General features: G+C 39.2%; 1 protein-coding gene across 2 annotated transcripts in view; it reads left to right on the top strand.

Annotated features, from left to right (window-relative positions):
• TPH2 (tryptophan hydroxylase 2) overlaps positions 1-25,570 on the top strand; it is a 52,334-nt gene that overhangs the window by 6,316 nt on the left and 20,448 nt on the right. For both annotated transcript variants that reach the window (XM_053943026.1, XM_053943027.1), the window contains exons 5-8: positions 2,421-2,488; positions 9,147-9,343; positions 11,060-11,195; positions 15,828-15,954. In XM_053943026.1, coding sequence (XP_053799001.1) covers positions 2,421-2,488; positions 9,147-9,343; positions 11,060-11,195; positions 15,828-15,954 — 528 coding nt within the window. The remainder of the gene's footprint in view (positions 1-2,420; positions 2,489-9,146; positions 9,344-11,059; positions 11,196-15,827; positions 15,955-25,570) is intronic.

The following is a 25,570-nucleotide window of genomic DNA, read 5'->3' as shown; positions in this document are numbered from 1 at the left end:
AGACAAGCCTGCATGCACAAGTGGTATCTCTAGTAGTGTCAAATGCTCAATGCAAAAGACAGGAATAAGGTGTTCGTTATTGTTTTATTTCTTTTTGCTAATGGCTATAAATGCTTAACCACTGAATCTTTAGATGGCAGACAATTGCAATCATTTGTATTAAAATACTTTCCCTTTCAATAAATCCAAGCTTTTGGATTTATAAATCCAAATCTATAAACCTCTGAATGACTTGACTGAAGGACACTGGTGGTAGATAGTTATATTAATTCCTAAAATAGGCTGGATTAAACTGGTACTGTCAGAAATTTCCAGCTGAAAGGAAGTAGGCAGTGAACTAAGATATCTGACCATAAGACTGTCTTGTAATAGAATCAGATTAAACTCTAGCTCTAGATGGTAGTTTCCTTTGGTTTTTGTGGCACACGTTTTTTCTGCCGTGGTGGGAGCTCAGGCACAGATTCTCACCCCTGTGCACACAAGCCAAATGGAAACCATCACAAAGATCCATGGCAGCCCCACTGTCTCTTGTGTCACCTGCCCACATACCAGCCACAATCATCATCATCATCTTCATCATCATCATCACCTTGCTTGGTTCTCAGCCTCCTCTATCATGTAGGAGCCCTTCCCATACTGAGGGCCCATAGTCACGGAGCACATTCCTGAATCCTGGTTTCTGCCATGTACTTTATGATGACAAACTAGGATTTAATTCACATTTTCACTGAAAGGAAAAGCCTGTTGATTATCTTCAACCACTTGCAATAGTTTGGTTCAAACCGAGGTTGTAGAGACAGCTCATTCCAGCTTCGAGTTTATGGCTGTGACAGGCCATTAGATGCTGTTTTATGTTCTGAGCTGGTACCTTCATTAAATACTTGAGCGCTCTGCTGAAAATTTGCCTTCAGTTTTACAGAAAACAAAAAAAAGACATTTGCATTATATGAATATATATTTTACACTTGGGAGGACTCTTACAAACACAATTTACACACCATTTTTTAGCCTATGCAGCATGCCAGATGATAGAAATAAATCTGTAACTGGCCTTTGAAAAGCCACCCCAGTTGCCTACCCTGTTCCTTAGCAGTGGCATGTATGTGCCAGAGAACCAAAGAGAATTATCCTATTACAGAACCTGTAAGGATAGCACCACTCCAGCAGCTTAGCCTTAACTGACTCCATAATGGCTAATGATTTCAGTCTCAGTATCATTACATTTGACAGGCTTTTAAGTCCCCTCTGCTGTCTTCCATCACTTTCCAGGTCTCCTGAATGGTCTGAAGATATGCTGAGTAACTCAACATTTACCTCAAAAGGTATTAAGGAGACAAGGAGGGTCCCCCAGATTACAGCAACCTTTTGTCAGTCAAAGAAGCTTTTCTGTGTAGCAGTGGAGGTTGAAGGCTTTCTGTAGTCCTGTGAAATCCTCCCATACTCTGCCCTAGCACCACAACTATGGTTATGGGGCAGTAAATGTCTTCTGAGTTTTATGGAAGCTCATACAAGTATTTCAAATCAAGCAGTATCATTTTTTAATTTGTTTCAGTATTTTGCATGTCTATGTGAGCAGTAAGGAAAAAAAGACATTTTAATTTTCAGCATTTTAATTTTCAGGGGAAATCTTAATTGCACTTTCTGGGCTACTAACTGGGTAACTTAGATAACTCTTTAACCTTTTTTTATCTTCAAGAGGTTGGCAGTTCTACTTTGAAAATAGTTTACTCTTATTGTAGTCCAAACCTGAAGTGTCTTTATATTTTATAGATAAAGAAGAGATCTGCTCTAATTTTGAATAGCTCAAAGAGCTGTAACTGGTCAGCATGTATGTGTTATACAACTCTTTTGCTCTTAATGTGGAAAAGGTGTGAGCCTACTGTAGCCCACGAGGTGCAGCCCTTCCTTTGTAACTCAAACTTGTGCAGGAGGCTGATGGTTCAGTTCCTAATGTGTTGGTTAAGATGGCAACTGCTGAAAAAAGAATCTTCAAAATGAGTTGCATATGATTTTTAGATGCTTGATTCTAGTGAAGAAAGATGTATAAAAAACAGGTAGATTGTTGTGCTATGCACCTGTGTGTAGATCTCAATTCAGATCAAGGAAAACATGAGTGAGATAAAATGACATGAAAAAAGTTTCACTTTTCAACATCTTGATGAATGGCTGTACCTATAAAAGGTAGAGAGCTCTCTTGTCCTCAAGAGAGCACAAAGCTGTCTTGAAAGAACTCCTGTGAACTCTGGTGGAAAAAAAATATTAAAAAAAAAATCCTCATTTTCTCTTGCAGTCCAGTAGACAGTGTAAATTAAAATACAATGTGACTATGTACTAAATAAACACTTTAATTATGTATTTTATAATTCTTACAGCTAATTTTATGTCCTTATTGTAAATTACTCTCTTCTTCCTTGCTTAAGGGATTTAAAGACAATGTCTATCGACAGAGAAGAAAGTACTTTGTGGATGTTGCCATGAGCTATAAATAGTAAGTACTGACATAATTCTTCCCTGTGCTGCTGACTAGCTAGAATTCATGCTCTACTTAATTCTGTAGGATGAAGTTTAACAGTAGACAAAGTCATCCTTTAAACTTTGACTAGTTTAGTGTAGGCTATAAATTATGAACCTGATGCTTGGAATCCTGTTACATTTTTGATACAGCTACAGGCAAGTAAAACATTTGAAATGCAAGCACTCTCTCTTTTAGCATTTTATTCACAGCTACTTAAACTTTGGAAAATATTTTACCTATATTTGCCTGTCTTACTGACAAAGTGATGCACTGCTGAATCACACATATCTAGCATCCCTACATAGTTGGGAGAGCTCACTAAACCCCAAAATTATTATTTTCTTTTGATGCATGTACTATACTGGGCTGAGGCCAATTGCATGAGGTTCAACAAACCAGGTGGCAGGTCCTGCACTTTGCTCTTAACAACCTGCAGTGCTGCAGGCTGGGAGAAAATGGGCTGGAAAGCTGCTCAGTGGAAAAGGATCTGGAGGTGTGGGTCAGCAGTATCTGACCATGAGCCAGCAGTGTACCCAGGTGGCTAAGAAGGCCAATGCCATCCTGGCCTTTATCAGAAATGGCATGTTCAGCAGGACCAGAGCAGTGATTCTCCCTGTGTACTCAGCACACAGGGTGGCCACACCTCGAGTCCTGTGTCCAGTTTTGGGCCCCTCACTGTAAAAAGGACATTGAGGTGCTGGAGTGTGTCCAGAGATGGTGGAGGAGCTGGAACTGAGGTCTGATGAGGAGTGGCTGAGGGAGCTATGGTTGTTTAACCTGGAGAAAAGGAGGCTCAAGGAAGACCTTATCACTCTCTACAATTGCCTGCAAGGAGGTTGTGTGAAGTGGGGATTGGCCTCTTCTCCCAGATAACAAGTGATAGGATGAGAGGAGATGGCATCAAGCTGCACAAGGGTTTAGACTGGATATTAAGAAAATGTTTTATTGAAAGGGTAGTCGGGTGTTGGAGTAGGCTGCCCAGGGAAGTGGTGGGATCACCACCCCTGGAAATGTTCAAAAGGTGTTTGGATGTGGCACTTTGGGACACGGTTTAGTGGTGACCATAGCAGTGCTGGTTGGACTTGGTCATCTTAGAGGTATTTTCCAACCTTAACAATTGTATCATTCTATGATTCTACTGGGTGCTGCAAAATGCCATTCATTGATTTTGCCAATACAGCTCTAAATTTCTTAGAATTTAGTCAGTTCATTTCTATGTAGAGAAGCTGGTGGCTGCACGCAAGTAGACTGCAAGTGTTTTCTTATTCTGTTTTTTGTTTTTTTTTTTTTTTTTTTTTGTTTTTTTTTTTTTTTTTTTTTTTGCATTTCAAGTCAGTATTTTCAATTTGCTACAGTCTCTGGAAGTTAGGAAACTTGCTGTTCTACCTACAAACAGCTACTGTGTTGCAATTTTCTTGTCACAGAAGCACACAACTAGTTCTAATCCTACTCTAGGTTTTATTTGCAACAGGTTTAAACCCTCATTCTCAAGGGAAAGAACATATTAATTTCATGTTCTTTTCCATTTTCTTCTCTACACTTCTTCAGGTTTTTCATTTTTTCTCCTTTGAGATTTCTATCTATGTGGTTTAAGAATATGAAACGTGCAAATTTTTTCCACTTATAGGAGGCACATCCTGTCAGAAATCAAGTCAAAACTGAATTTCTGAAGATTTTTCAGTATAAGGTATATTATACAGCCTGCAGGAGGCTGGGGGGACAGAAACATTAAGTCTGCTTTTGACCATAAAATTCTGATTATATTTTTCCTCTACTGTTGTCCCAAGGCAGTCATTAAGCTATTACCAGTCTTACACACGTGTAGGTGCTAGTGTTCTTTCCCCTTTTCTTTCTGCCTACAGTGATATTTGTTTAGGTGGGTGCTCACGACATGCATCCAGCACACTGAGCTGCTGCCTGCTGGGGCAGATGTTTATTTGTAGAGAAGCACTCTAGGCTGCCCAAGTAAGTCCTGAGTTTAGCCAGCTTTCAAATGTAAATTGAGATAGCTTTTTTTTCTTGGTTAGAATGTTTGTTTAAAGCTGATTGATTCATTAGCTTTCTTTTAGTCTAATGCTTGCAGTGAAGTTAGTGCTTCTTGTCATTTACTGCAGTGTGAAATGTCAAGTGGATACCTGTGGATGAGGGCAGGCTGTGTGTGCTCTTAGGCTCTTTCAGTAAGTGGGATAGTTCTCCATTTATCCATGATGGTGGCAGTAGTGCTGTACATTTCAGAGCTGCTAACTTGCTGGTAAGATCTTCCTTCCTTCTCCCTCTCAGCTGCCTGAGTGCTGGAAAGGTGATGCAGCTGGCTTACTAAGCAGTAGTTGGTCTTTTGCTTCAAAGTGTGGCCTGTTTTCCTACCCTAAAACCAGAAGATAAACACCTTTTTGCAAAATAACAAAGTAATCCTGCATATTTTCAGAAAATAAAACAAATTGAGGAAAGGAAAACCTTTTCATTCTTTAGATTTTGAAGACTTAAGAACATTTTTGCAGGCACATTACAAAAATTACACAATCCAAACCAGAGGTTATTTGAGGACCAGATCTTGTACTTCAGCAAAACTTCTCAAATAAACTCTTTCATTCCACTCATCTTTTCAAACCTTTAAAATATTGCAAACTTGTCCTAGTATTATAAGCAGAAAGAAAAGAAGAGGCTTCAAATACTGTTAGCCAGGCACCAGAAAAACTGGGAGACCAGTGTTTAGGGCAGTTATCTAACATGAGTCAAAATCTCATTCAGAGATACTGAATCATACTTCAGATGATACTTCATACTTCAGATCTCCTGCATTGGTTATCCTTACCCACAGGGACATGCTGTATCTACTGGTCTGTACAGTCCGTCTGTCTCTGGGTATCCATGGAGAGACAGCCCAGGGAGACAACCTCAGTACCCTGCTGCAGCACAGCCCAAGCCATGCTGAGGAAAGGCAAATCAGCTCAGTGAAAGCTGTTCTGCTACAGCTGGGCTATTTCTGGTACCCATGCTGTGGAGCTTGTCAACAGTCAACATTAGACAACAGTCTTGTCTGTTGTCTAATGACTATTTACTTATTTCCACAAAAAGAACAGCTCTTTTACAAGAGCTGCCCTCCTTGGGGATAAACATCTCTCAGTGTCTTCCAGGCAACTGACTTTCCTAATCACTTACTGAGGCTTGATGTGTTTCTACTTTTCATTTTCCATTGTAAAAAACCCAACAACCCACATTTGTTTCCTTAAAAAATCCAGAGATTTGGCTGCAAGGAATTGGCTCCGCAAAAATTTTAGTTGGAAATCCCAGATCAGCATTTCCTTTATGAATTGCTGCTGTTGCATAGTGGAAGATGCTTTGCTTTGCTCAAACATAAAGCGGTGTCCATAATGAAGCGAGAGAGAGAAAAACATTACCAAGAGAACTTGAAGGAGCAGGTATTTGCTGGAGCTGGCTGTTAAAGGAAAAGACATGTTAATAGAGCACAGAAGTGAAGATCAGCTGTGTGAAATAAATGGACCAAAAAAGCCATAAAAAACCATATTCCTCCCTCCTTCACTTAGCTTCTATCCTAAAGATAGTGAAAATGCATTAATCTTGCTAATTAGTCCTTTGAGACTGATTAGGGTTTGGAAAAGTGTTGAGAAAATTAAATCTGTAGGAAACATACGATGTTTAAGAGGGAATTAATAATATGAGTTGATAGCTCATGACCATGGCAAAATAGAAGAACCCTATTTTAACAAGGAGAAATAAAAATTCAGATTAGGTTAGCTTGTAGAGTCATCTTAACCACAAGGAAACTGGCTATGCATATTGGCCATTTCCATTATTTATTGAAATATTTGTGCGCAAGGTGGATCTTGCATGTTGAAATAAGAAGGTAAGAAATATGAAGTTTGCAGAGGTGAGGGAAAAATGCATAGATCCTCCCACAAGTCTGGCTGCCTCGATTCTCTCTATAAAGAAAGCAGTATCATGATCAGCTGGAAATAAGATCAGCTCTCCTAGGCATGAAACCTATTAAGGAATTAATGTTCAGTGAACCTTACTTCAGTACTAATGAATTAATTAGAACAATAACTAAGTTATAAACCTTTTACTGAGTGGTGAGCAAGCTTCAGATCCTTGATTGTGTTTAAGCCTTTCTAGTGACAGGCTAAATAGAAACATAAGCTTTTCCACTGGTAAAACATATCTTCCTCTTTGATGTGCCAGTGCTGACCCATACTGGTAGTATTCATAGTGGAGGTCAGGCTTAAGGAGAAGGGATGAGGCTGGGTATTCTGGCAAAAGCAAATTGATGGAGTAGCAACCTGTTTGTATCTGTTGTGTACAGTACAATTCAGAATAGCTATGCTATGTTTTCCATGAGCTGGCAGGCAGCTTAAGGCTGATGAAGTGTTAAGGGGGAGGGCAGATACTAGACCTGAAGGACTGTCTCCCACTGCAGGATGGGCACAGACCCAGTGCAGCTCCTGTGATGAGAAATACTTCACTAAACATGTTGAAATTCTTGTCATGTCTGCAAAAGTGGCTGACAGGGAACCAGTGCGTGTATTGGATATTCAGCAGTCCCTACCAAGCACGAGCACCTCATACAAAGTTGCCTTTGACTGACAGATAACTGCCATGGATCAAAATCCTTTGATATCATGAAAGGCAAGGGGATTAAATTGTAAGTTTTCAATAAAGATGAGGGGACAACCACAATGAATGTGTAGGGCAGATGATCCTCTCTTGTACATGTAGGGACTGCATAGCAGCAATCAAATGTGACATGAGGGCTTATTCCTTGTTACCCCATACACTGGAGACAGGATTATGAATTTAGCAGCAGCTGGCAGCGATAGGCCAGCACTGCGGTTCTCCTGCTGCAGTGGAGCTGCCCATGCCTGACATACCTGTTCAGCTGCTGTCTGTGGTACTGGGGAAGCTGCAGCACCGGGCTGGGAGTGCCCACATTGCCAGCCCTGTGGCAGGAGAGTGAGAGATAAGGACTAGTGGAGTGGAGGAGGATGCTGTGAATCCCTTTGCCAATCTGTATGTTGTTACAGTGTGGGAGAAGAAGATGCCTGAGGAGAAGGCAGATTGCAGAGATTACACATTCTAGATTTTGAATATTAATTCCAGAGGAACATTATAACATTTCAAGGGGCAATTAATGACATAAGATGATGGCCCATGGCCATGTCATGGGAAATTCCTTACAGCTAAATACAAGGCAGTTGGAAGGATCTCTTAGCAATGTTCACACTGTCAGTCAGTTTTGAATTAACTGTAGCTACTCAAGGCAAATCTTGGATGTCAGAAACAGATTTGCAGGTATCCTGGAAGGCTCCTGCTTTCCAATGTCTGTACATCTGTGCAAACAGGAGGGGGCAGAAGAACAAGGCAGAATTAAAACAAAAGGAAAGATGTATTTAAAGGCTTAGTTTCCTCTAGGCTGGGCTGCTGGTTCTGAGATTATCTTTCTCCTAATATAGTCCTGCATGAATTCAGGGTTCCAAACATATCTGCATATGTAAGCAACTGTCCAAGCAATAAATACACATTTTTAATTGGATCCATATATTTCTAAGAATCTATGTAATTGCCTAATCTTGACCAGCATTTGATGCTGTGTGAATATGATGTATTGTGAAGAATGGATAGAGAATGCAGTCTGCTGAAGGTCTTACTGAATCAGGATCTTCAGCCATTCTCTTGCAAAGGTACCAGTGGCAGTAAGTGGAGAAATATTAGTCTGCTATAGGAACATGGTATATAAGAAATTAATCTTTCTACTATGATATGTGCAAAGGTTAATGTCCTGGTTTTGGACAAATTAGGGGAAAACACCTCCAAAGGAGCCCCCTATAGGAAACCAAACCCTCCGCAACCTCCCCCCCACCACCGGGTTCGGGAGGAATTCCTTCAGAGGGGAAAGTGGAAAAAACTTGTTTATTAAGGCACAATAAAGAAACACTCCCCAGCACAAGAGAAATAGCCCAAGATGACCACAGATGTTTTCACCAGTCCAAGGGGGTTGAGCTCTATCTCTCTTCGCCGCAGAGGGTACGCAGCTTCTTTCGCAGACCCCGGGGGAGCTCCTGCCCGGAGTAGGTCCGATGTCTTCGGGGGGGGGGGGGGGAAAGGGAACAACGGAAACCGGGAAAAAGGGAAAAAAAAAAAAAAAAAAAAAATGGCCAAAAAGCAAGCCAGCGAAAAGCAGAGAAAAAAGAGAGGAAAGCAGAGCCAGCAAAGCATGCAGCCAGCAGCAAGCAAAGCAGCAAGCAAGCTAAGCGGCAAGGCAGCAGCCAGCCCGGGGGTGGGGGGGGAAGGAAGACAAAACAAACTGAGGACAGGGAACAAAAACCACGATTGGGATAATGAGCATGAAAATGTCCTGTCCCCACGACAGTTAAGAAGCAATGAGATTGTTTAGTAAGAAAAACAGTTCTTAAAGAAATGATGGAATATGTACATCACAGCATCAAGAAATAATTCTAAGGAACAAGCATCAAGCTGTCAATTAAAAATAGTTCAAATAGTTTTAATAGTTTAATTTGCCCTTATTTAAATAATACTTTTTGTGGAAATGTTGCTATCTAAAATCTGTCTGCAGTCTGGTTGTATTCAGATGTATTTTGTATTTTTTTTCCAATAGTGGTCAGCCCATTCCAAGAGTGGAGTACACAGCTGAAGAAGTTAAAACTTGGGGGGTGGTATTTAGGGAACTCAGTAAACTCTATCCCACCCATGCTTGTCGTGAATATTTAAAAAACTTTCCTCTGCTGAGCAAGTACTGTGGATACAGAGAAGATAATGTGCCTCAGCTGGAAGATGTTTCTATTTTTCTTAAAGGTAAGATTCATATTTGGTTTACCAATAGATATGGTTTCATGACAACACTCTTTTTTTGTTAGTATTGAGTGAAAAGACTCAGAGCACTGTCAGTGGCCTTCAGTTTAATCTGAAGTATCATTCTGGTTTTGGTGTTCTCTGTGGCAGAGAGTTTTTTGAGTCAAGACAGTTTTAGGTAGATATTTGCAAGTATGAAATGGAGAGAAATTAATCAGCTGAACATGTAAAGCATGATGTTATCTTGTACAGGGAAAAAATCCTTTGGTGCACTGAAAAGGAAAATCTGCATTAGCCACAGATGGGGACTTCTGATAACCGCACTGGGCATCCCCCAAATATCTAGTCAGGAAAAAGGGGGAGTCAAATGCCAAGATAACTGAATTTAAAGAGGAGGGCAGGTTTGGCACACTGTTGTGCAGTCTGATGAATATGAGGCTGTCTGGAGTGCTGAAGACCTAATGAACTAGTCCTTATATTTGTATGTTGCAAAAGATGTGTTGGACACTGTAGGTGATGTGGTGCTTCTCTTTCTTTTTTTTTTTTTTTTTTTATTTTAAAGTATCAGTGTATTACATTTTTAAGTTCAAAAATAAATTCTTATTTCTAATTTGTAATTGAAATGTATCCCATATGGACAATGTGGCAGGCATGGAGATATTTTTAGCTCTAGAGGAAAAGTCACCAAAAAGTTAATTTAACAGTTTAATTTCTCCTCAAAAATTCCTTCAGATACATATATTTGTTTCTTAAACCTCTTACTCGGGAACTAAAATATTATAAAAGTGGATGTTTGAAAAAAAATGACTTATGTGCTGGTAAAAGAATAATTAGCAAAGCATTTTATCCAACTATATATATATGGACAAGCTAAAGGAAATAAAGAATTTATAATGGCAAACTTACTTTCCTCAGCCTATGCTTCATCCATAATTCTTGTTTGTGAAAACCCGCATTTGCTAATAGCTGACTCATCATTCTTTGAATCTGATTGTGTCCTTCCGGGTCTCTCATGTGTTATGCTACAGTCTCTAAGGAACGATGCCAAATTGTACAGATTTTTTTCTCCCTAGCTAGAAATTCAAAATCTCACGCTTTTTTCAGAAATACGTTTTCAGACTACATAGAGCAGGTAGTAGTACCTGTTGCAGAAAAACTTGAAACATTGCCCTGTAAAAACTTTGAAAGAATAAAGAATTATTTCTGGAGAGAAACATACTTTTTGAAGTCACTGAGTCTGAAACTGTTTCACTCTGGGACTAATCTGAAAAAGGAACACTGTTAAATATTTCAATGAGGACCTTAACTATAAAAATCAGTATTTTATTGACACAAACAATATTTTATGTGTAAAAATAAAGATGATTTGCTTTAATCCTATTCTGTTCTGTTAGTTTTTGAACATATTTTGCATATTTTGCAATATGGAAACATCTGTTCCATTTGGTACCAGACAAAAATTTTTGTTCTTAAAATTTTAAGAACATCACTTACGGTACCTTAGCATTTTTTTCTAGATAAAGATATTCAGACCAACTTTGGCTGTTTTTATTATACATATGCTAGCAATGCAAAATACCTCTTGCACGTAATTGAAAATGACGTGTGGTGATCGTCAAGATTCTTTTTGTCATGTAGAATAATTAACAACAGATCTGTCACCAGAAAGTGATACAGTGATGTGTGTAATGTGGCCTTTTATTATCTCTTTCTCTTCAGAAAGGTCTGGCTTCACAGTGAGACCAGTTGCTGGATACCTGTCTCCCCGTGACTTTTTAGCTGGCTTAGCATACAGAGTCTTCCACTGTACTCAGTACATACGGCACAGCTCAGATCCCCTCTACACACCGGAACCGTAAGTTGCTGCCTTTGCTTTAGTACTGAAAGAATATGCTCACCAGTTTCTTAAAAGAACCAACTGAATTTGGCAAGATTGAAAATATGAACCCTTCTACAACATGTGAAATTCTTCTTACACTGCTGAATCCTTCACATTGGCGAGGCAGAATTTAATTCAAAGTCTTTTTTGTTGACTTTTTACAAGGGTCTTAAATAACTGGGTTATTTATATAGTGGGTCAGAAATATTATTTAAAATATATTTCAGTGGAAAATGGAGTTTTCACCTAAAATTTTTGAAAAAGTGTCTACAATTTTATTTTCTGCTGGACAGCTAGAAAGAAGCTGTGGGGAAAAAAAAAAAAAACAAACCCTGAACATCTTGAAAAAACCCTGCTTTCAGAATTTTAATGTGATCTGTGTTCCCATTTTTATTTCTTTGGACTAGATTGCACAGCTGAACTTAATTTCTCTCCCATAACACAACACAAGCAAGACATGGAGCACTATTGTCTTACCAAGAGAGAGCATTAGATATGAAGCCTGTTCCAGGGAAATTATGACAGAAATAAGAAACACTTTAATTATGACTTTTATGGGACAGCATTTCAGATTTTCCAAACCAGAATATTGTGAGTTAGTATAAAATACTTTGGCATATGGTCTTTTGATTAAAAGTGGGGAAAAAGAAGCTCAAAGAGATTTTAGTTCTTGTCTTGTGTTATATATGTTGTATTCTGTGCAGTAATAGCAGAACAGTATGTGTCATTTAGACATAGTAGAGGTAGTTTTACCAAAGGTATCCGCTGATCTTGTAACAGGAATGACATTTTGGCAGTGAATCAGTCATCAGGCAGTTAGCATGAAATTGTAGCTGTGGTTTAATCCGCTTGGACTACTTGAGTATGTTTGATTTTTTTCCAAATTTACACAAAGGATTCATACATATATATTCAGCTCCAGTTCTGTAAACATTTGGACTCATGGCTAAGTTTGATTTCATGAATTGACTGCCAAAACCATGGAGTAATATTTTTGAATATAAAAGGTTTAACTGCACGGCATACTAAGCCGTATCTAAAAATGCGGTGGCTTTATTCTGGCAGGAGTCACCAGGTGGTGCTGTTAGGCACTTCACTACCTTTTTCCTCAGCATCAGGGAACGGGGCAAAGTACTTGCTGAAATGCTCTGAGGCTAGCTTTGTGTGCATGTTTCTTTTGGAAAGGAGGTGGTGATCCCTGAAGGAATTCAGTCACTTCTATAACCTCTGTAATTAGAACTTAAATCTCTTAAATTTGTAGGAAAATTGATAGAATGGAAAATCTTGAAAGAAGGGCTTGGATGGAAGGAAGGGCTGAACCTCTTTGGGTCTATTTAAAAATATCTGTAGATATTTCAAAAAAATAAATGACATAAGGGAAGTACCAGGCTTTGCATCAATGATTTCCTCTCCTGTGGGAAGCCAGTGTTTCAGGCTGCAGCATGTACCAGTGTTCAGCAAAAAAATGATGATGTTTATTAACTTAGTACAAACTAGAAGAACATTTTCATCTACTGCTAAGAGATTTAGGTACATAAGTCCAACAGGATAAAGGCAATAAATAACATTTTCCAGGAAGCAATTAAGTGTGTCTGTGCTTTTCCTGATGTTCTCTGGTTCATCGATTTGTGTATTTGAGAGCCCCGCAGTTTTCAGGATGCTGCTTACAGTCAGAATTATGCAGTGGATCATAGCTGATCCTTAGCAGTAATGGCAGCTGCTTTTTTGGTAACCTTTCTGGTCATGCTGTCTGGAAAGTCACTGATATAATAATAATAACAGTTGAGTTAGAATTAAGGTTTTTATTCCTTATTTGGGCTGAACTTAAAAATACAGTTTATTATCTTAACACCTCTAAATATGACTAAAAGGGGATTTAAGGTTTCCTTTTCTAATGATGTTATACCCATTTCTTGCAGACCTACTGGTTCATCTTAGTTAAATAATGTGTATGGGCTACCAGGAACTCCATAGGAAAATTTTGAAAATCACATTTAAAATGTGTTTAAGTTTCTTTCCATAACATAGAAAAACAGTAAGTGTTACCAGAAGTGTAGAGTGAAAGCCTGGTGCTTTTTAAAATCAGTGGCAAAACTAAGTTGATTTGCGTGGGGACAACTCTTCATCTTCTGCAGTAGCTGCAATGCCCTGAGATCTCCTGGTTGATATATGGGGCCATAATGAGGTTTGCTGCAGGTCCTGGCTGGTGAATGTTGCATTTCAATGATATAAACCAGGTAAAAAGGCTCCCTTTGACTTCAGTGGGCTTTCCATCAGATTTAACGCCCAGGCTACAGAGCTAGATACAAATTTGAGAGTTCATTTTGTTTGATCTGTATCACTACCATATGCATTTTAAAACATATTTCTTCCTGATTTTAATTATGTTTCTACTACATTCACAGAGTTGCATAGATTTCTTCTGCTTTACTAACTAATTTACTCCAAGAAAAATATTTTGCTGTGAAAAGTCCATTACATACAAAAATCTTGTTTTCTCTGAGCAATGTGTGTGAATAAATTAAAGGAACTTAATTATTTTCAGAATAAGACAAAACAAAATAATCAAGCCTTGGTAGTTAAGCAAAGAAATTATATTGTTAAGACTATCTATAAAGGGCCAGACTGGCAGGGAAGTCTAAAAGACTTCAATGACAATCCCAAATGCTGGTTCATGTTTCTGCCTGAAAGATTTTGTGGTTTTGGAGTTTTTTTGTTCATATTCTTTTTTGCTTTAAGCTCCCCTCTTTGTAACTGCACATTCAGAACACTACTTTGCATAGCTTTAATGGAAGAATCTACAAGCTAAAGACATGAGAGAAATATCTTCTGCCTCCTCATTCTTTTCCCCTTGCCAAGAGACAAGTAAATGGGATTAGGCTTTGTCTGTTCTCATTTTGTCTGCAAGAGTGGACATAACAAGGGCCATGTGTCCCAGTGCAGAACTGGGAATAAATCACCTTTCCTTATTTGTTTCTGGGGGTTGTGGCTTCAGCACAGGAAAATAGAGAGGTAGGTACTAGCTCAGGTGTCAGTAGTAGGTACTAGCTCAGGTGTCAGTAGTAGTGATGCCGCTGTAGAAGCCTGCCTGCAGATGAGTGTGCTTACCTGGAGCCAGGAACTTGGAGCCAGCTTCACTGTTTGCTTCTGCTTGAACGACTGACACAAAGCTAAATACAGCTGAACTGATGGAGTGTAGCACAGATGCTCAGCAATTAGTGTCGCTTTGCTCCAGAATTGGTGTGCTGGGCTTCCAGAGAATGGGCTTTCTGACCCATTTTGATGTTGGAAGTTGATGCTTGGCACAAACAGGTTCCTCCAGTGAATTGCTTGGTACTGGGAAGTGGTGTGTCTGTCAGACTGCAAACTGTATTTCCCAACTGTCCTTTGCATTGTTAGTGAGCTAAATCTTATAGAAAAAAATTGTTGTGATTGGAATGGAATTAATTAAAGGAGGACCTTTAGCTTTGATGATTATCAAATCAAGTGATGCAAACCACCAACTTCTATTTACTACCATTCACCTACACATTATTGGTTCAGACTTCTTTGTGAGGATACTGAGTAAGGAGACTTTAAATTATATAGAGGGTTGTTTTTCTGTTCATGATTTAACTGAAATGTCATGTTCTGTGACTTTCCAAGTGAAAATAGTTTATAAAAGACAAATTGGATGATTTTGGGTAGAAGGCAGAAAACTTGATGTTTTCTCCCTGCCTTTAAAACATTTGTTTACAGCTTAGGATAAAAAAAAAAAAAGAGGAATGTCTTGAAAGAGACAAAAGTAAAGGAAATGTCAGATTGGATTTTTAAAGTGAACTTTACTACCAAGTCCATTATTTCCTGTGAACAAATGCAGCAAAACTTTCAGAATTGTTTGAAAGCTTTTGTAGATGATGCATGTGCACTTCCGTTAGCAGTTTTTTGTACTTATGTCTGCACTTTGTCATGACTAACAATGCACTTACAGATGTGAACAGCTGTTCTTTTCAAAATGACTTGGATTCTCTGCTTTTTCTGAAATCTGCTTGCTGAAAAGTAGACTGCATAACAAAAGTACCCAGTAATTGCAGTATGATCTCATGACTAAATGAGAAATTAGGCACACAGAAACCTCTGTAAATATTGCCCCATATTTCTGGGGGCAAGTGGCAAAATGTTTGATGTGGAGTGCTACCCAATTACAGAAAGAGGAATGGACAAGAGGAAGAGGGAATGTGTTGGATTTTGATTTATGTAGAAAGAAAAGCTGAAAACTGTACTTGTGGGACAACTGGCTTTCCTCTGGGCAGCTCAGTCTTCATGTCACCAAGTCTGAAAGATTGTAGTGATCAGGCTCTCCCACTCAATCTGGGAATGATGAGCAAGTCATGGAACAGCTAGGGTTAAATGACAAATAACCTATTTAATAGAAGCAAATGTGTGTGTTTCTACCTACACAGAGAAACCATATACAAAGGAAAGAACTACACTGTAAAAAACATGGTTAATTGTAAGACTTCTAAGGTAGGGGTCAGACCCCTGTAAAATGGCTTATGTTAAATTAATTATGAAATTATTGTGGTAATTATTTCTGTAATGACTCTCTTTTCATTTCCATTCCCTTAGGGATACATGCCATGAACTCTTGGGACATGTGCCTCTACTTGCTGATCCCAAATTTGCACAGTTTTCACAAGAGATAGGACTTGCTTCACTGGGAGCATCTGATGAAGATGTTCAGAAATTAGCCACTGTGAGTCAAAATCTTTCTGTGGCATGCTCTCTCATCTTTCCTCCTTTTTAGCTGATGAACTGATGTGCATTGTTGTATTTGTGCTGCCTACATTTTCAGGTTCCATATGACTGTGGTTTGAAAATCACAGAGCTTTAGGTGTTTTTCCATTGTTTTTAAGAAGACCAAAGCTGATCACACTAAGTAATCTGTTTCAGTTTTTATTTTCCGTAATCACCAACTTTCAGGACTAGCTGAGATGAATTTTGTCTGCTTTAAGGTGCTGGAAATGAGTAAGAAAGGTAAACTTGGAAAAAAACAAAACATAAAACATTTTGATGTGTGCTCTGATCTCTAGACTGTTAGATCCCCCAGAGGTGGCTACTTTGGCTCTTAGCACTGATATTTCTGTACTCAGTGTTCAGTTTTGCAGCTCTTAATTGTATTCCGGTGTGTGATGGATTTTAAGATGGCATTGCATCATTGCCTGCTGCTCTCCTTGGAGAATATGTAGTTACTAAGCCAAGGCTGTGCAGCAGTAGATCTAGATCAAGACCAAGCTCCTCAACCAACAGCTGGGAGAGGGATTCTCTCTTGCATCAAGTGAGTCACAAGCCAGCAGACAGTGTGAGCTGTCTGTGTGTTAAAGCTGTTAGATGCTGCTGAGACTGGAGCCTTCATGACCTTTGTGTGAGGAACCCTGTCAAGCTGTCTTGACTCTCCACCCATGAGCACCTGTCAGCTCTGCTCTATTGCCATATTCCAGTAACTGGGATGCAACCCTTTGCATCACGATGTAAATTAGTGACCACTGGTCTTTGCCACTTGCTTTGTTCAGTTGTTTTGACTTACTGCATATTTTCCTTTGGTGGATCCTATTAAAACTAAAGCGGCAAATAATTTAAGGAATGATATTAGATTAAAAAACTCCATATTTATAAAACTCCACATTTAAACATTTTATCTTCTGAAAAATTCTGTGAGATCGAGCAGAGAAGTTGGTTACTTTAAAATTTTGCATCATACTGCTGCTCTTCTACACAACTACAGTGGGGATTTAAAGGCTTGGAAAGAATTGTTGGATGCAGAGTCAAATTAAGTTCAATTAAACTGCAGAAGTTTTGATGGACTGTCTTAGCAGAGGCTTAGAGTCCTATCTGCCAAAAAAGGTGTTTGTACCCCTTCACTTGATTTGAATCCTGTTTGATTTGAATCTTCTGGCTTCTTCCAGAAGAAGCCACTAAATTTAATCAAACTGTTTTCACTCCTTAGTTAGACAGGCTCAATGTCTTGATCTTGGCCAACTTCTCTCATGTGATTCCCAGTGTCTTCCTTGTTTTTCTAATGGATGTCTGTGGAGAAGAAACTGTTGTTTGTATGGAGGAATCATGAAAGTTGGGTGCGTATTTCCACATGTGCTTGGGAGGGACTTAGTAGGACTATGTACTTAGTAGGACTAAGTAGGACTTAGTACCTTGCCATAACATGCAGTCTTAGGAGAAACTACCTAACTGGCTGTCCCTGTAAGTATTTTGAGAAAAATGATATGCCCAAATATTTCAGCCCAAAATACCCTTGGGTGACATGGGCCTGTTTCAGAGGAAAAAGTTGGTACTGGGCTGTTTGGGCAGAGATATTAATATAAAGTGACCTCTGAAAATTACATAAATGCTTGTACTCCTCCTCCTCACAGAAGTTCCCAGTAATGGCTGACTGTCATCTGAACAATGAGCTGCTCCTGAATCATAAACCAAAAAATAAAAGAAGACAGCTGAATCACTTTCCTTTATTGCACTGAGAATCTGATATCTGAGTCAAAGCTGATTTCTCCCCCCATGCTAGAAATAGCTCTTTCAAGTGGAAGAAACACTTAGAAAGAGTCTGGTGGTGTTATATTTTGTAGGAGCACAATGAGAGGCTGTGCTCCCCTGGGGCAGATGCTTGACAAATACAGAGATGTTACTTGCCCCAAAATGTGCAATGTAAACAGCCAACTTGAGAGCAAGTAGAAAGAATACCTCTCAGTGGTGAAGGTGAGGAGGCCAAGAAATTAATTCAGCTGGGCACCAAATGTCACCTGAGATGCCATTGACTAACTTTTGCGGCATTCAGTCCCATTTCCGTCCTAGATAAAAAACAGACACAGCAAGCTGAGAAATGCCAGCCAAGAGTCTTAACACAGAAAAGCATTGCAGGTTCCAGCGAGGTGACTTCAAAGTAAATACAGAAACGAATGGAGAGAGACTATGCATATTAATGAGCTTGAATCAATATGCCCAAAGCAAGCTTGCCATTAGCCTGACTGGTTTCAAAAGATAGTGACATTAAGTGCTGAGCCATTACAGGGAGGACAATGGCATTAGGAAGAGAAGAAAACACCTCTTAGGAATTCAGACCAGAAAGAGAAGAATTATTACAGGTGATTTCATAGTCTTTTGCTCCATTCTGCTCTCAAAAAGACACTGTGTATCAGTTTTGATAGATCTGCTCTTTGTGCCCTGCCATGAGCTGCAAAGGAAACATCTGATGTTTTTGTCCCTGCAGGGCTGACACACTGGATGTAGAGCAAGCTGGAGCCTGGTGCCTGGGCAGACTAGAAGTGTTTTGTAAATTGCAGTTAGTCATGTCTGTGCAGCCCCATCGAGGGCAGGAATTAAACGGGAGAGCATTGCAGGAGCCCTGACACTGGCCAGCTGGAGGGAGAAGAATGGCTGCAGGGGAAGAGAGCTGAAAAGGCAATATGCAAGTTCCCTTCATCCTCTTGGGGTCTTGTAGTCAGATGGGGGAAAGAAGAAAGGACTTGCTTCTGCTTTACCATGAGAGTGGAACAGAAAGAGCTAAAAGACTGTCTTTGTAGTGGTTTGTTGAGAGATTCCATTTTCATTTACAATATTTTAGGAGAGTAAGAAAGAGGAAAGACACACACACTCACAAAAAAAACAAAAAGGTGACAAGAGATTATGTTACTGAAACAGAGCAAAATATTTGCACCAGCCACTTCTTTTCATGGGGTGTGCTATAATGCAGTTCCTGATTGAGGAAATATGATATTGACCGTGCATGTCTTGGTTCTAATTATTATCATCATTGTTTCTCATATCTTGTCCTGTTCTGATTGATTTTCTAAAACTGTTTTTGAGGTGATTTTTCAGCATGTCTGGTCTTTCTATTTTCAAATAGTACAGTAATAAAAAAGGCTGTCTTTTCTGCTTACCTATCAAGCCATAAACTGTAGAGAGGACTTGACATGAGGTGTTTCAACTAATTTATGTAGTATATAATTTACAACATTTAGTAGCACATAACGTAAGGTTTTGCCAGGAAAATGATACCAAGAAATACATCTAGATTTACATTTCAGTGTTAACTTGTAATTTGTGGACTTGGGAGCTGTCTTTGTAAAGCTGCAAGTTGCTAAGCAGGAACCTGCCTATCTTGCTAATGGCAGAAATGACTCCTGACTCCTGCTAAGTTGTTTCAACACAGCTCAGGTTGCCCCTTCAAGATGCATATGCATAAGATGTGTTTGTGTGGGTGAAATTCAGTGGGGGGCAGTTCAGAAAAGGGGTTAGCAGAGTGTCTTTTTCATGCAGTTCATCACCAAATCTTTCTGCCCAAAAATTTGGTCATTCGGGCCTAATAAGTTGCACTAAGTTTTTTCCTGGTCATTTCTCACTGGAAGTTACATTTAAACATTTAGTTCTTTAGAGCTGTGAAACTTTCACCTTTTCATCTTTCTTGATAATATTTGTTCTTGTGTTTTAACAGCATGAGACAGTAGAAATCAAGAAATTTCTTTAGTTCTGGCTGTCCTTTACATGGAAAACCACAAAAATTGCTTCTAAATTTGAAGGAAATTTATGTGATGAGATCTTGTAAATGTATTTCAGGCTTGTTATGATCTAAAAGTTTTATCTTGCCTGGATGGTCACTGAGGCCAACAGTTCATTTCTAAAGCTAACTTTAATTTTTTGGTGTATGTATCACAAACAAAATGTTTTAAAATTATATACTGGCTTAAAAACAACATTTAGAACCACCTCTCTGGGTTGTGGCAATTCTTGCGATTTTACCTGCCTGTCTTCCCTCAGAATTTTCTGGTCTCGTTGACATCATTCTAGTCCTTTTCCCACACTGAAGTCTAGCACATAATTCAGAACAATTCTCCATTATGTTTGCTGAGAAGATAACCAGAATGGAAGAAATGGGAGCATTTCAGATTAAGATTGAATAGCATTTTGTAACTTAGGAAAGACTCAGCATTTGCGGTCTCACTAGATGGAATAACCTCTCATCTTCACAAATAACAGATTAGATTTCCCATAGGGGCTATTTAGTACTGCTAGGCTGAAAGTACATTTTCGGAACTGGCTTGCTGTCTTCCTCCATGGATGAGCAAATGGAGCTGAGAAGAAAATTTGAGATTTCAAAGATTTCCACTGTACATCTAAAAAATCAAGACCACCTGTGTGTTTCTCATTTGTAGTTGTGAAATGATTCATAGGGAACTAACCATCATTTTAAGTCTGTGACCAGTTCCCCTGCTGAAGCTATTCTGACATATAAAAATAGTTATGTATTGGCCAACTGAAACCTGGTATAACAATCCAGAAGCTATGGCAATCAAAAGCTTATTGAAATTTAACATTCAAATCTTTGCTTAGTCTTTTTTTCTGTATCTCAGTTGCATGCCATGAATGTGTGACAGATGCCAAGAGTGAGTGCACAGTGAGTACCTTAAAACCACTGATGACATAATGGAGTTTCTTGAAAAAGTATGACTTCCAGCTACACCTGTAGCTAATGAATAAAGGAGCAGAAGCATAGCTGGGATTTAATACAACTTAAAACTGTTTGAGAAAATTTTGATGTGCTTACAGGAGACATATGAAATTACTCTGATTTGGCCTGTATGTCACTTAAGGGAGATGAATCAATTCCCAGGGTAAAAGCTAGGACAATAAAGCTGAAATCAGGTATAGACAGACATTGTCCTGTTATACCATGATCTGTACTGTTCAGTAGGTGGCCTGGGCAATGTTTCTGTTCCTGATTTTGACCAGGCAAAACCACCCGTATGAACATGCATTTGGAAATCGATCACGTGTGAAACCTGAAGCTTTAACAAGGAGCAGAAGCAGATGAAATTTTGTGGCTTTCTTGACCATTACAAAGTCTCACAGCACTGTGAATCAGGAGTAAAGGATGACTTACTAGTGGATTACTTTGTTTGGTGAGGTGTTGCTAGGCTCACTGACCACTGCTCTAAAACCATTCCGTAATTTGTGGGCCTGCTCTGAAAAATGTTCTAAAGGAATTAATAAAAAGTAATGGGCTCCATTTTTAAGGGTTTGTTTCAGCAATGCTTTTCAATAAAGTAGCTGAAGCACTGAATTGAAGTCCTTCCTACATTATGCATAATCAAAAAGGTGAGCAGAAAAGATACTACATATGTCACAAAACAGGACTAAGGGGAAAAAAAAAAACCAACAACTGTAGATTCCAGGGATCAATATTTAATATTTTAGAATACTGCAGTGGTCTCCTGGAGTGCATTTTTACAGTCATTCTGTCAGACATTTGTGGCCCAAGAAGAAAAATATCAGCAGAGATACTTAACTGTCTTTAAACTAGCATTCCAGATTTAAGAGTTCCATTACTGGAATTGGGAGCTAATGCTCATTATTTTCTGCAAGATTTGTGGCAGTCTGCTAAAGCCTTTTTTCTGGGTATGGAGAGTCTGTTTCCACATTTGCATCTGTAAGAATTGCTGTGCTGGTCAGGGCCATGGCTGGTGACTTGTGTCCACAGCAGCATAAATAGCTGCTTAGGGGAGATGAAAGAACAGAATGAGCATAGCTGATTATTTTCAAATGTTTTCCAAGCTTCTCGCCAATCAGGAACTTGAAGAGCTCTTGTTCTCACAAATGTGTTTTCTATGTATCTAATTATCTTGAAAGGATTTCTGTCCAGAGACAGTTGTTTACTTTCGAAGACACATATACTTTTAGTACCTGCAGTAACTTTGTCAATGAGCTCTATGGCTCAACTACTCAACTATTCATTGTCTGATGAACTGTCTCATTTTGTTGCTTTTAACCTGATTCCTACTAGGTTTTTTGTATATGAAGAGAGAATGGTGAAATCATCCCTGGAGGCTTTCCATATGCCATCATGACTACAGAACACATTTTCTTGCTTAATTCTCTCTTTTCCTGGGTAGGAAACCAATAATTTGTTTAGTCACTCCTCATGCTATTGAGGATGTTATTCCTCTCCTGAATCCTTTCCAGCTAAAACTGTAAAAGAGAAAGGATGTATCAGTCACCAGGCTATGGAGCACAATAAATGAGCAGCCTTAATGTTAAGCTGAGTTTTGATTAAGTTTTGATTAAGCTGAGTTTTGACACTGTGGAGTCAAGTCAGTTTTGGATGTGCTTGCTGTAGAAGTGGGAGCCTTTTGTATGATAGGAAGACTGGACCTGGTGTTGTAGAGCTGACACAAGTTGTTGCTTAGGGATGAAAGAAATAGGCTGGATGCAGAAGGAACATAGGATTCAGTGGATCCATCTTGCATTGCCGTACAAGGATGTAAGTCCCTCCAGCATGTGATCAGAAAGGGGTAAGTCAACACAGGATGTGTTACTCTTGGAAAGAAACATCTTGTGCTTTATACTGGGTCCCTCAAAGCTAAGAAGGTGAAAGAGGGCTCACTTGTTACTATGAGGGTGCCCAGTTGGTCAAGTCAGTAACCTGCTTCTTGAAAGGATCTCATGTTGTCCTGACAGACAAAATTTTGTGCTCACAAATAACCAGAAAGAGTGTTGTTCTATAAAGTACTTATAAATATGTATCCTTGGGCCCAGCCCAATGAGGAAGCTAGATGCAAGAGAGAGCTAATTTGACTTAATTGGGAGCAGGGAAGAAATTAGAAACTTTACTGTAGAAATAATATAGTTCATTTTAGACAGGATGTGATTTATAAAGATCAAGCCCTAAGCAGTTAGAAACGCTAAAGGCTCTATTAAAATAACAAACTGCAGCCAGAGACTGGGTTTGCTTTTATTTCTTGCAGCATTTTTTTTCCAAAAGTGGTTAGATCATAATCTGTGAGGTTACTGAACTGCAAATGCAAATTTTCATGCACACAAGTAATACATTTTGACATAGAGGTTAACAAGAGAATGGTGCAAATTTCACACAGCACTGGCTTGCTAATTACGTTTGTTTATTTTCAGAAGCAACTTCATTTTCATTAAGAAATTGCAGATTCTGCAATAGTAATCTTTGCCAGTAGTTCAATAGCTCACACTCTGAACATTTACTCTGCTACAGTAATGAAAGTGAGCCTGAAAAATAGCTTAGAAAAAAATTGTGGAATTTAGGAGTGCATGCAAGTGGCAAGCATCTTCCAATTCAGTGTTGGATCCAATTGAGAAAGGCTGAGGAATGGTTGAAAGCAGTCTATGAATTTTGATAGGATTTTTTGCATATTTGTTTTCTCTTTTGACCTAGAGTTGATAAAATATTAGCAAAAAGACATAAAGTGTCTTTTATAGAACATATGTAACCAGGAAAAAAGGAAGTATCCAGCATAAGCTTCCACTGAGCAACAATAAGACAAACATTTTGGGTAACAACTACTAACAAATCAATCATAACTTACAGGAATAAAACTTTAAATATCGGGGGGAAAAGAGCAATAAAGAAGAGGTTTGGAATATATTGCTGCTGCTGTTCCTGACTGCCCCTGAGCTTTCACCAGTATGTAGAAGGAAAGTGAGAATCCTGGGCTCTGTGTAGGTATTGTTAACATTGTAACACATTATTTAAGTCATTTGTACAAGACGTGGACATCCTCCAGCAGCAGCACACAAGTATATGGGGAAATGAAGGAATTTAGCATAAGGCAGCTCATTTCAGCCATGTCTAGGTCTTGCTTAGGACTAAGGGAATATCTGTGCGGTGGGTGCACAGGTGGAGGAATTGGCTTTACCTATGCTTTCCTTGGAGCCAGAGCTGCTGAGGAGTGCTGTGCAAAAATAACTTTGGTGACTGCAGGGAGAGTTCTCTTAGGAGCAGCTCCCTGAATGCAGCTGTGTGGTTACCTGGCTGGGACTCACAGTGGTGTTGGAATGGGCCAGCTCCAGGCTTCCTTTGCTTAGGGATCTGTGCATCCTGCTGCATTGTGCTGTGCAACCATGGCTGCTACCCTGCATACCCAACCCTCACTTCAGGGGTCAGTGACTTCATCAGGAGAAGGAAGCCAGGAGATTCTGCACTCAGGCAGAAACCATAACAGTTATGTGTAATCACAGAGTCAAAGTATCACAGAATGCGTCAGGTTGGGAGGGACCACAATGGATCATCTGGTCCAATCTCCCTGCTCAAGAAGGGTCATCCTGGATCACATTGCACAGAGTTGTGTTCCAGATGGTTTTTGAATGTCTCCAGTGAGGGAGACTTCATGACTTCTCTGGGCAATGTGTTTCAGTGCACAGTTACCCCCACAGAAATCCTCATATTCAGGTGGAACTTCCTGTGCATCAGTTTATGTCCATTGTCTCTTGTTCTATTGCTGGGCACCACTGAGAAGAGCCTGGAAACCTCCTCTTGAACCCTACCTTCAGATACTGATAGACATTGACAAAGTCCCCTCTCAGTCATTTCCTTTCAAGGCTGAAAAGGCTCAGCTCCCTCAGTCTCTCCTCATAAGAGAGATTCTCTTGAGTCCCTGAGTCATCTTCATAGCCTTTTGCTGAACTTGCTCCAGTAACTCCATCTCTCTCTTATACTGGGGAGCCCAAAACTGGACAACTGGACAGAGCACTCCAGATGCTGCCTCACTGATGTCCTCAAACTGTTTACTGTTCTTTTTGTTGTCTGGGATAGTTCAGTAAGTGATTTTGCTTCCAAAAGGACATTAATACACATAGCTATTATGCAAATAAAAACCCAAATTATTGGGTTATAATATGCAAATAATTAACCCAAATAGTGTCGTATGGAAGGAGTCTTAAAATACATACCTGTATAGAGCTGAACAGATGCCAACTTAATGTTCACAACCACAGGACTGGTCATACCTCATGTGTTCAGTCTAATTATCTCACCCAGCATGCTGAGTGCTTTCTTTGAGTGCACAGATTAAAGAATGGAAGTAAGACAAAATACTTCTGGCATCCGTAACTATGCCGAGGGCTCAATTCCTTAATGCTGCAACTTCGGAAGCAACTCTTATGCCTGTTGTCACCTTTCTATCAAATGGCATCAAAGTGCTGGATGGAATATATGGTCCCATAAATTTTTAATTGAGATACTTTTGGGTGATCTACCATAATAATTTTGCAAGTACAGCTTAATTTTATATTTATAAGTCCAATGCTGATGCTACAGAGGGCCAGGGGGCAAGTTTGCTGTTGCTTTCAATAAGCTAGGACTGTGAGCTAAATAATAACTTCATTTCCATGTGTACCATCTCTTAAAAGATGTAGAGCTGTACACATGCAAATGAAAATAGAATTTGTTGCTGTAAAATTAATTTTTATCATTTACTTTCCAAAACATCTTATTTAGAAATGAGGGTTTCTGCTGGGATTGAATTGATTCTGAAGGATGCATGATTTTGCAGTTGTGT

Source organism: Vidua chalybeata, chromosome 5, assembly GCF_026979565.1.
Source record: "Vidua chalybeata isolate OUT-0048 chromosome 5, bVidCha1 merged haplotype, whole genome shotgun sequence".
NCBI lineage: Eukaryota > Metazoa > Chordata > Aves > Passeriformes > Viduidae > Vidua > Vidua chalybeata.
The sequence above is the reverse complement of the archived record's forward strand: the minus strand, read 5'-3'. Positions and strand labels throughout refer to the sequence as shown.